Source organism: Vicia villosa, linkage group LG3, assembly GCF_029867415.1.
Source record: "Vicia villosa cultivar HV-30 ecotype Madison, WI linkage group LG3, Vvil1.0, whole genome shotgun sequence".
NCBI classification, from domain to species: Eukaryota; Viridiplantae; Streptophyta; class Magnoliopsida; order Fabales; family Fabaceae; genus Vicia; species Vicia villosa.
The window spans coordinates 24,386,966-24,399,584 of NC_081182.1; the positions used below are offsets into that span (position 1 = coordinate 24,386,966).

At 34.1% G+C, this 12,619-nt stretch overlaps 1 protein-coding gene across 1 annotated transcript; it reads left to right on the forward strand.

Annotated features, from left to right (window-relative positions):
• Nucleotides 1-828: 828 nt before the first annotated feature.
• LOC131660682 (uncharacterized) lies at nt 829-11,403 on the forward strand. Its single transcript, XM_058929971.1, has 14 exons — nt 829-1,148; nt 1,394-1,502; nt 1,616-1,862; nt 4,144-4,185; nt 4,742-4,813; nt 4,945-5,080; nt 5,221-5,378; nt 6,104-6,188; nt 6,563-6,732; nt 6,976-7,137; nt 8,124-8,282; nt 9,661-9,921; nt 10,315-10,587; nt 10,908-11,403. Exons 1-14 carry the CDS (start codon nt 1,088-1,090, stop codon nt 11,133-11,135), a joined length of 2,163 nt encoding a protein of 720 aa, XP_058785954.1. The 5' UTR covers nt 829-1,087; the 3' UTR covers nt 11,136-11,403.
• The last annotated feature ends 1,216 nt before the right edge of the window (nt 11,404-12,619 follow it).

A 12,619-nucleotide genomic window follows, 5' to 3' on the forward strand; every position in this document is an offset into this window, starting at 1 on the left:
CATTACTATTGTCAAAATTTAAAGAGCCATCAATCTTACCATATATACGTGTCAATGCTCTATACCACAATCCACTCCTCTTATGTCTTATTTTTGAGGAACTAACTTGCCACCCCTCACTTATACATGACAACTTCCCATATTGCATGCTTTTACCATTATATCCTTGCTTAAAGTTACCAAATTTCAAAAGGTTTGAGTTTTTACTGGAAAGATTGAAAAAATATCGAAAATTTTCGATAAAAAATCATAATTTTTATGATTTTTTATCGGAAATTTCAAAACTATATCGAAAATTTTGAAAAAATACCGGTAAAAACTCACGAAATTTTTATCAGCAATTTCAAAATGTATGTACTTTTACTGGAAATTTCTACTAGCAATTTTGAAATGTGTGCGTTTTTACTAGAAATTTTGAAATTGTCGATAAAAACTCTTGTATAAACGATCAAACATTTTAAATGAACTATAAAAAATTCCGTTAAACCATTTTATTTTTTTTATCAGGGGTATTTTTGATATTATAAAAATATTAATATTTCGGGTTCAAATTTTGGGTGGCAGCCTAAATTCTCTTTATTCTTATAAGTTTGCATTATTATTTTTGTGAGGAGAGATATTCTTACTCCAAATCTAGACTATTGATTATTCTTTTAAGAAGAATCAATTGTTTAGATTTAAAGTAAGGGTTAATATCATATTCTTGGAGTAAGAATATTTCTTCTCTATTTTCCAAAGTAAAAAACATATACTACTAGTTTAATCAATAATCAATAATAAATTCAATCCATATACTCTACTACTAGTTTAATCAATAATCAATAATAAATTCAATCTATATACTCTGGAGATCATTCTCCAAAGAAAATTGGCGTCAACTGCCAAGTGGCTTCACATTACACTACTAGACGTGGCAGTTTCCTCCGCTTTCAGCTTCTCACACTACTAACCACCGCTATACAATCGAATCGAAACAATGGCTTCTCCGCCGCGACTAAGCATTTTTTCAAACAATTGGTGTGCATCGTTTTCTCATGCTTCCCCTTCTTTCACCCTGCTTCACTGAGCTCCTTCGCTCCCCACATCAATGAGGAGGAATGCCTTCGCCGCTCTCTACCGTCACGCCGGTGCCATTCCTATCTCCGCAAGTAATCTTTCACCTAACTTTTTCAGCAATCTCATCGCTTTCAAATACTTTGCTTGTTTCATTTGATCATTGCACCCTAGAAAATTTCCAGCGATTCAAACGCAATTACGCAACTTCCTTTGGATGATTACAGTTAAAATTTACTTGTTGAAATGATTGAATTGAATGTTTATTAGGTTAGTTTTCTATTTTGGTTATAGCTTGTTGTTGTGGTCTCATTAGAGTGTGAATGGTTTTTTCATGTAGAATTACGACATGAGAGTGCAACTGAGATTATTTTAGGCAAATGCATACCGCTTGAATATCTGAGAAAGTTGAATTCCTGTTCCCCTTCTTGGCTGTTGCATCAAAATTCGTGAGTGAATTTACTTCCTTATATATACACTTGATTTGATTAATATAAACTAATTTTGTTCAGGTTATGTTTTGTGATCTTCAATTTTTTGTTTGTGGTGGATTATGGCTCAGATATTCTACCGGTTTCACGAGTGTTCACGGTGAAACGCCGTCTCCTGATTATGCAAGGAGGAGGAGGGAATCGCTGGAAGATAAATTTGGGCTTGCTCTTGGAACTTACAGCTCTAAAAGTTTCAATGCTATATACCGGTTTGGTCCCTTTTTGGCTTTGTACAGAGCTGCAATTATTTCATTTCACGTGTTCAGGCTAACTATGTGGCAGTTGTTCCTTCAAGACATAAAAAAAAGAGCGGTTAAGGTAATTGATTATCTGTTGCCAATGCTTTCCATAAGCCTATGCATATGCAATTAACAAACAAACATACATTGTTATGCATTTGATCGAGAACTAGCCATGAGTAAAAAATAGGCAGTGTAGCTTCTGACTCAGTACTATGGTAGGGTCTAGGAAAGAGTTTGATCCATCACATGTATATTATTGGTAGCCTTATTTTGTACACTATTTACCAGAGGCAGACACCTCGACTCCATATTTGCAGTTACTAAATAATTGAAAACCTTAATAATTGAAAACCTTAATATGTAAATGAAAAATTCATCAGTAAATTGCCTTGATATTGTAGAGAGCTTAAACCAGTTATGCTACCAAAAGAAACTATCAAAGCAACCTCTTTTATTGGAGATGGAAACCTGTTAGCAGGGGAAATGGGGAACAAACGAAACGGCAATGGAATTGTTAATAGCAAATTGAGTGTGTGAATCAACTCAAACTAATATGCAAATTTTATTCGTGCTTATGAATTAATGAATTGATAATGGTGTCTATCATGGACACTAACTTGTCCTCTGTTTCAGTACATAGATGTGATAATGTTATTTTTAGGTCATTGTCCGAAAGCAACTTGTATCACTTAAGTAAAATTTCAAGCGCGTAAAATTCATGATATCGGCATTATAGAATCAAATCATAAATCCTTACTGCCAATTCTGCTTTGTGAGAAGCGGCTTTGCTTGTTCTTCTTGTTGTCAATCTTGAGGGTAAAAGTATTTTTTTTCACAGTGATGTTAATTATAGTTTCTGTTTCTCTGAGATAAAATCAATGTACCAATTCGATTTAGATTTTCATGTCCTTCTCTCTCGACATTCAAGAATTTGTCTGGGTGCTTATTTTGTCGCACTGTTTTAATCTGGTCACTTAATGTTTGATAATTTGTCAGTTTAACACAGTGTGTATTTATAAACAGCCTGGCCTTTTATTCTTTTAATACCCGGTGAATTTAATTGAAAATTGTCAGAGTATTCATCCTGTTATGATTGTTTGTTCATATGATCATAAGGTTCTTTTTAACTTCTGTTTTTTGTTCCCTAGGTTAATTAAGCTTAGTTTTGTTTGGTTATGATGTGCAGCTTGTTGCCCAAGATACTTTCTCTAATTTTCTGTTAAAACTCAGTTGCTAGTTAGTAGTTAAATTTTTGGTCACAATTTGTTATTGCAAACCACTTTCACTTGTATTTGGACTTCTATAAGTATAGAGACTGAATTTTATTCTCATTGCATTCATTATAAAATATAGTCAAGATTGGACTCAAGTTTTCTCTGAAATTCTCTGTACATTTACTTACCTTTTTTTAGAGATAAGGAGATTTAGCTTAGTTTAGCCTAGTGCATCTAGTGTTACTGACAGTTGTCAGTTGTATCACCTGCTATAGCTGGTTGTTATAAATACAACCAGTTAGAAACTATTGTAACCAACTTTCCAATCAATACAATCAGTTAGAACTGAATATGGAAAGAGCAAATACACTTTCTGTTACCTTTTCTTCTTATTTCTCAATGACTCCAAATTATAATATGGTTTCATTAGCTGATAATGAGAGGCATGACTTCTTGAAATTCACTCTCTTTCCTTGATATCACACTGTAGCTTCATCTCTATTAGAAGCAACAAATAGAAGGTAATATTCAAAGGCACAAATTGTGCAGTGTTTTGAGGTTAATCCTTCATTACCACCACGGTTCTTCAGAGAAAGATTAAGATGAAGTCATTGTTATTGCTGAGCACTCAGGTTGGGACCAGCAAGATTAACTCCTTGCTACCTGGTTGCTCCCTTCAATTTCCCATATTTTTCTGCCTGCCTCCTTGTATATGTGCAGTGCACTTTGCAATCATGGCAGATTTGGGAGAAAATCCTCAACTTTTTCCCATGCTTACACTTGAGAAAAACAGTGTCAACTTTGTCGACTTAAGTAGTGTCAAGAAAGGAAACAAATTTTTTTGAGAATGCCTAGCTCAAATAACGAAGACTATAAATTTAACTATTGTGCAATTTTTCAAATTAAAATTACAACAATGTGTCTGCATTATATTGGTAAAGGGTTGGCAATGTAAGACTATTGTGTCTTGTAACGTGCCTTCAAGTGTCAACCATGTATTTAAGCCCTACAAGATTTAACAAACCACATATATTTCTTCCACTGACAATTCTTCCTGCAATAGAGTGCATATTTATTTTTTTAATACTTATTAGTGAAAAAACTGACAGGAATGAACAGTGATATCAGTACAATTTTTTGCAGTTTCGTGAAACTCTAATACGCTTGGGTCCTTTCTACATTAAGGCAAGTTTCTTTCACAGGTTATTTCATGTTGGTTTCTGGTTTCGTTATGTCTTTTTCTTTCATTTCCTGCCTTACTCTTTTTTATACTACGATGTTCGTGCTGTAGCTTGGTATTGGTATATGCACTTTTCATTAGCATTATTCTCTTTATCATACAAACTTATTATTACTCTAAAGTAAGTTTTTGTCTGGTTCCTTATGTAAAATAACTTGACCATTTCAAAGGCTTTCCATAATTTTATAGAATGAAATGTTTTTTTATCTGTTTTATTTCAAAATAAATCACCTGCCTTATCTATTTTGCCTTTACTCATAGAAATCAATAATCATGTTCTTCAAAAAAAAAAAAAATAATCATGTTTCCAGTTCTTAAGCTCTAACAATAGTTACCCCCTTTTTATTTTATATTACTCTCCGAGGTTCTGTTTTGGTTTTGTTTTTTCTTTCTGAAAACACTTAAATATGGGTTTCACATATCATCATTACAAAGTATACTTGTTATATTGAATGTATCAATACGTTTATTTTGTTTGACGTAGTCTGCACATGAATACAGCTCGGGCAGGCATTGAGCACTAGACCTGACATATTACCAACAGTATACTGTCAAGAACTTGCTAAGTTACAGGTACACTGGATTCTTCCATTTTACTTCAGTGAAATCAATCAAGCACTGTAGATGCATATATTGACTTTTTCCGTGCTTCTGTTTTTGTTATCTTGTATTGACGAAAACTTATAAACTTTTATTCATGCTAGGATCAAATACCTCCATTTCCAACTGATGTTGCAATCAGATCTATTGAAACCCAACTTGGTGCTCCTATTGATGAAATTTTTAGTGACATTAGCCCAGCACCTATTGCAGCAGCATCGTTAGGGCAGGTTTATAAAGGTTTGTTACCAGCAAAAGTAATAGCATTTTACTCTGTTTGCATATTTGTTCGGCCTCTTCTTAAATTTGGAACTTCAGAGTAATATGGACATGTTTGAGGAAGATTGAAGTGTTTACTTTTGTTGCTTCAAGTGTTGCAGCTCACCTGCATTCTGGAGAACTTGTAGCTGTTAAAGTTCAGAGGCCTGGCATGTCACTTTCGTTGACCCTTGATGCTTTGCTATTCCATATGATTGGGGGCCAATTTAAACGGTTTGCGAAAGCTCGCAAAGATCTTCTAGTTGCAGTTAATGAAATGGTGAGTTCCTTTACCTTAGAGCACACAAACTCTTTATCTGCTTTGTACGTGACCTATTTTTCACCTAATATTGATTAAATAATATGTTAGGAGTGCTGATATTGTGACCTATTTTTCACCTAATATTGATTAAATAATATGTTAGGAGTGCTGATATTGTGCAGCGTGCTATGCCTTTGTTAGTTTATCATTGAAAAAACAAAAATTAATTATCTCTATTCTATAGTTAGTTTGTAAGTCTGTTATCCTTTCTGTTGTTTGTTAGTATAGTTAGTTAGTTCCTGGCTTAAGTTGTTCAGGAAATATATATATATATATATATATATATATATATATATATATATATATATATATATATATATATATATATATATATATATATATATATATATATATATATATATATATATATTCTTGAGAGGGGGATTTTATTATCTGATTGTCTTAGTCGTTTGACTGGAAAATTCCAGTGAGAGGGGAGTATATTCCTCTGGGTATCTTTCTTTTAGTTCAACAAAACTATAGGGACAAATAATTCCCTTTTGCTATTATGTTCTTTCAAAAGAGCCTAACATAATATTTGAAACCCACTTCAAAAAGTATGGTTTTATTTTCAGATGTGTCTAAGCATGATCACTGTACCAGCCAACTACTATGGAGACAGTTATATTTCAGTTTACATTGCAATTACTTTATATATTATTCATTGTAATTTAATGCAACAGGTCAGGCACATGTTTGATGAAATTGATTATGTCCTAGAGGGGAAAAATGCTGAGCGATTTGCTTCTCTCTACTGTTCATCTTCAAGTAAGTTCAACATCTGTGGCAAAAATTCCATTTGCTGTTTTCTTTGATTGTACCTTTGGCATGTGCCTAGTTCAAGTGTTCAACCCTATTTTGTAATCCCAAATTCAAAATGCTCAATGCTTAACCATATTTTACTTGAAGCATTTTCTCCTTGATCTTTTTAATATCCGCTTTGGAGCAATTTACATACGAAAACCCTAACTTGCTGGTATTCAGAACTGATGATTGTCCTCAAATATGAGAGGGCAATGTGCATTTGTAATGTGTCATACATTTTTGTCCCTTTACTTACATGATGCATAGTTCTTTAGAATGCAATTTGGATTAGTGTTTCTTTTGGTTATATGCTGATGAACAGGGCCACACATATGCAGGCGGAGGTAGTATAAAAAACAATAGAACAAAATCAATCAAAGCTCCCAAAATATACTGGGACTATACATGCACCACTATACTGACTATGGAGTGGTTAGATGGAATTAAACTTACAGATGAGACAGGCTTGAGTAAAGCTTCTTTGAACAGAAGGGAACTCATTGACCAGGTATAAGCCACCCAAGTTTTCTTGGTCTCATGCTAACAACAGTTTATATGCATGATATATCTCTTTCATGCCTTTGCTCGTCTGAGTGTGCGTGTATTTATTTAAATTAGTATGCTTACACATATTTATGAAAATTATTAAATGCGCCCATGCATTTTCTTTTGGCTATAATTAACTGCATGTTTACTTAAAACTTCACGTACTACCAATTGATGTCCTAGTATCTTTCTCATGATTTTGTAGGGATTATACTGCTCTCTGAGACAAATGCTTGAGGATGGGTACTTTCATGCCGATCCTCATCCGGGAAACCTTGTTGCGACAAATGATGGATCACTTGCATATTTTGACTTTGGAATGATGGGGGATATTCCTAGGCATTATCGTATTGGACTTATTCAAATGGTGAGAAATGTTTGAACATTACTAATTTTAATGGATGTAACTTAAATTAGTTAGTGCAACATATTTTCCACCACATTTGATAGCAATTTCTCAATGGAAAAAAATGTTTGAAAAGGTCAATGTGCATTAAGGATGATAGACATACCAACATTTGACACCGGAGTTGTTTCTTTCTCCTCGTAAGAGGCTTCATACTTATTTCTACGAGTTTAACATTTAATGTGGGTGATGTATGTCAACTTAGGAACGGTCTTCCTATTTGTGATCCATGCATGTGTTGTATTTTGACTACTTTACGTCTTCTTTTGCATTTTGGAATAAATTTTTTATGATCTCTCTTAGAGGGTCTATGTGTCTAACTTCCAAGAAAATTTCATGCATATTTAGAGGGAATTTCGTTTGTGTTGCCAATGATATTCGAAAATATAAAAAATTGATGGGAACCCCACATTAAGTAAACATTACTGAAAATATAACAATGGATAAATAGTAGTATTTTATTGTTAATAGAACAATAATAGTAGTAGAAGATTTCTCTAACTACTCCATGAGCAAATCGCGGACACAACACAAAGAGGTATCCTACTATGGCCCTAAAAGAAAGTTATTCCCTTCATACCTTCCGACTTCTAACAATTCCCCTTTATATATAAATAAAGAGAACATTCTATTATTTCACTCTAATGGGCCTTTTATTATTTCACTCTAATGGGCCACATATAAATAATCTAATTAACTCTACTTAGCCACTCTACTAATTACTTAAACACCTTCTCGTATTGGGTCCTAACAAAAATCCTTTTATTCATTGGATACAGATATCTGATAAGTTTATTCTCAAGGATGAAATGTACCTGAATTCTCATTGTCTGTATATTAATTATTTCATTTTGAAATCTCTCTGTACTGTGATATAACACCTTGCTGAGATACCCAAATTTCCCTAATTGTCCGTGTCTAATACTAAGTTCCTCTCTCTCTTTCAGATTGTGCACTTTGTTAATCGCGACTCTCTGGGCTTGGCAAATGACTTCCTTTCTTTGGGATTTATTCCTGAAGGGGTTGATATACATTTAGTTTCTGATGCACTGCAAGCATCCTTTTCTGACAGGAGTCATCGGACTAGTGAATCTCAAGATTTCCAGGTTTGTCTGTATTTTATCTGCATCTAAGGATCAATTGTTTGCTTCTCAAGATTTCCTGGTTTGTTTGTATTTTATCTGCATCTAAGGATCAATTGTTTGCTGGGTAATAGCTGTAGCTGGTATTATATTTTGGTCATCAGCTTTAATATCACAAAGCAGATAGTTCAGAGCATTTTCTCAATTGTAAATTGAGAGGCTTGGTAGGAACTACATTGGGAAGGACTGGCTGTGCACAAATTATGCTTCTCTATTGTGATTATCAATAGAGATAGGAAGGCCTGAAATTTAAAGGTTAACTCTTTGATGCAAACCCTGCACTGGGATAAGTAATAAGTAGTCTCTTATTGGCCTCTTGTTGGAGGTCAACAGATGGGTCTTTGTATCCAGTTTGCCTCAAATATGTAGAGAGACAGGTGTGACGATACTCGCTCTCTGTTGCCAGTTGGCCTCAAATATGTAGAGAGACTAGTGGGCGATACTCAGTTAATTGGCTTTTCAGGCATTTTACTAAATTTCAATTTTTTAGGAGGGGAGTGGTTGTACACGAAAAGGGCTTATTCTTCTATGCTGCTGTACATTTTTTTCATTTAAGTTGAATAAATTATAATTTCATTCATGTGAATCCACCAAGTGCACACAAAAATGTGACAAGACAACTACCATTTGTCATTTATTTTAGGTTTTTAATAGTCCCCCAACTTGTTGGGACTTTAAGGGGAGCCTTTAACACTTGGTTGAATCATCACTTTGAACTAAGAGCGATCACACAAGTGAGAGAGAGAGAGACCCCAAATCCTCGCCCAAAACCTTAATTCATCATGTGAATGAGTCTTCTCATTTATATGATGTTTAACATCTACTCTTCCATTTAATGTGGGACTTTTAACTCACACTTGATACATCACAACATTCTTTCTCTCAAGTGTGAGACTCTCCATGTCCTTGATCCAACACTAAAAACTACTCCGGCTCCCCCATCAAGTCAAACAGGGCTCTGACGCCACTATTGGGACTTTCAGTGGAGCCTTTAACACTTGGTTGGATCATCACATTGGACTAAGAGAACCACACAATTGAGAGAGACATCTCTGCTTCACCCAACCTTAACTTTTTCTAATCAACTTGGGACTACTTGATACTCATGATTTACCTACTGCCTGGTGACATCTATATAACAGTGCTCTAAAATCTGCCTTGCTTTATTATCTCTCCATGCTGGGCTTGAAAGCCTCGAAATTGTTTTTTAAATTAATAAAATTTCATTGATGCTTTCCTCATAACGCCAACAACCATCACTTGTTTTCATATCTATCTAAAGTACAATTTCAGGGTATCATGCCACTTCACATTTAAAGTTCAATCTTTCTTTGGATTTCAGGGAGTCATGAACCAACTATATGCTATCATGTATGAATTTAACTTCTCCCTCCCACCAGACTATGCTCTGGTTATAAGAGCACTGGGATCACTAGAAGGGACAGCTAAAGCTCTGGATCCTGATTTTAAGGTCATCGAGAGTGCATATCCTTTTGTTATTGGAAGACTTATAGCAGACCCAAGTCCTGATATGAGAAGAATTTTGAGGGAACTTGTCATTCGTAATAATGGTTCGATAAGGTGGAATCGGCTAGAGCGCCTGGTATGATATATCTAGGCTTTTTCTACTCAGTGACACAGTGTAATTGTTATCTGGAATGTTGACTCCAATAGTTTTTGAAAGCTCACCAATTTAAAACTGAAATTCACATAGTTGAAATATAACTACTTGCGTTGTATATATCATAACATTTGTGTTTCATATATAACCACCCACACACCCACACAGTAAGCACATAAATTATGATCACTAAGATGTATCATAGCTTCTTTTAGCTGGGCTTGCTCTTAGAAATGTATAATCAGTAACCCTCAAGTATGGTGCATTGTAAATGCGAATCCCATTTGTTTCTGCAATAAAATTTGAATATTCTTCTGGATAGAATTATTATGCAACTTTGGACTAAGTATAGTATGACTGCCATTCTTGTTTCAGGTAGCAGCAATATCCGAACAAGCCTCAGAGCTAACTGGAGACCCTAATCCTGAAAAGTTCTCAAATCCTTCAGTTTGGAAATTATTTGACATGCATGCTGTTGTTGATTCGACTGAAGATCTTTTGTTATTCATATTATCAGAGAAGGGTCACAGAGTGCGTCTTTTCCTTCTCCGGGATATAGTTGATGCAGCTGATGTGTTTCTACAAGATGAAGTGATTGACTGTGCATTAAATGGGAAGCCTCAAGACCAGAGGATATTTCTCTTTGAGGTACTAGTATTGTCTTTTGTTAAAAAAAAACTGTGTGTGTACCCAGGGCAATGCAAAGTTTCTTATGGCTCCCGTGTCATGTAGATAGGTTCTTGATGGCAATGTGGGGTGAAGTACATGAACCCGATGATGGGGTGGTAGTATAAGGCACCGTTCTTTTAGTGTTGTTTAAACCCGGAACCCATATCCCTCACTGACAATGCTGAAGGATAAGGTTTTTTGGTTGGGTTGAGTCTGTTATGTCTGGTAGGATGAGAGAAAGGAGGGAGGGGAAGGTGACAAATGTATATATTTAAGTTTTTCTTTTCTGAACATTTCAGGAGAGTACTATCCTCGCTAGGATTGGAAAAGGCTTTCAATACATTCGTGACGTGGTGCAGTTGGCGCCAGGGGAATGGACAGTAATGCTAATTCGAATGGCAGTGAAGCCTGAGGTTCACAAATTTGCTTTAGACATTATTTCAGCTTTAGCTTTGCGTTCTAGTCATAGATTTAAGGTAGCTTATTGGCTCTATTTATCGATAATTCTACACAAATTATCTGACTAAGTTAGCCTATGTTTGGAAACCTAATGGGCCACCGCCACCTCACGTGTCACACCCTTCCACTGTGATTTTTAGAAGTTACTATTGGTATCTTTTACAAAACGTGCGTCTCCACTGTGATTTTTCCATAACTCCAAACATAGGCTTAGAAGTACAGCTTCCATAAAAAAAAAGTTAGAAGTACAGCTGTTGACATTTGTGAACTAGAAATTAGTAAATGTTTCCACATACTCAATGTTCTTTGCATGAAGATTATAATTTTGTTGCCAAACATTCTACGGCATTATTTTTTTCTTTTGTCAAATTCGTAAATAAAGTTATTTGATAATTATTGACCATCGGCAACTTCTAAATTCTATGGATGGACAGTCTTATTTCTTCTAGAGAGTGGAGAAAAAAAAAAGGAAATTTACTTTAACGTCAAACAACTATTTAATTTTCATGGTAAATTGTTATAAAAAAAGCATTAGGAAATTATTATAAGTCAGTTTTCTGGAAGTTTTATGGAGACGAGCAAGATTATGGAATTCAGGTTTTAATATGTAAAATTGTATGGATTTGTGTTTTAAGGTGCCAAAAATAAATAAGTTTTCTTCTAGATTTGAAATGTATTTTCCAAACACAAACACAATAGAAGTGAATGATTGAACCGTGTAAAACTATATATATATATATATATATATATATATATATATATATATATATATATATATATATATATATATATATATATATATATGCCTCAAAATTTTCAAAGTTAAACTATAAGGAAATAGGGTCTCATATATTATTTGTCAGATTAAATGGGGCCTCTATTTGTGTTGCCATAGACAAACTATAACTAAACTACCCTTATAGGGCCTCATATATTATTTGTCAAATTAAATGGGGCATCTATTTGTGTTGCCATAGACAAACTATAACTAAACTATCCAGGGTCTTAAAAAACTTGAGACGACTCTCTCTCTCTATATATATATATATATATATATATATATATATATATATATATATATATATATATATATATATATATATATATATATATATATATATATATATATATATATATATATATATATATGAAGGATAGAAAAACACTTAAAAGGGGGGGTTTGAATAAGTGTAGCATTAAAAACTTGACAGATAAAAATAAATTGCACAGTTATTTTTATCCTGGTTCGTTGTTAACTAAACTACTCCAGTCCACCCCCGCAGAGATGATTTACCTCAACTGAGGATTTAATCCACTAATCGCACGGATTACAATGGTTCTCCACTTAGTCAGCAACTAAGTCTTCCAGAGTCTACTGATCACACACTGATCACTCCAGGAACAACTGCTTAGATACCCTCTAAGACTTTTCTAGAGTATACTGATCCACACGATCACTCTAGTTACAATCTGCTTAGTTCACTCCTAAGACTTCCTAGAGTATTCTGATCCACACGATCACTCTAGTTACTTACAACTTAATGTAATTCTA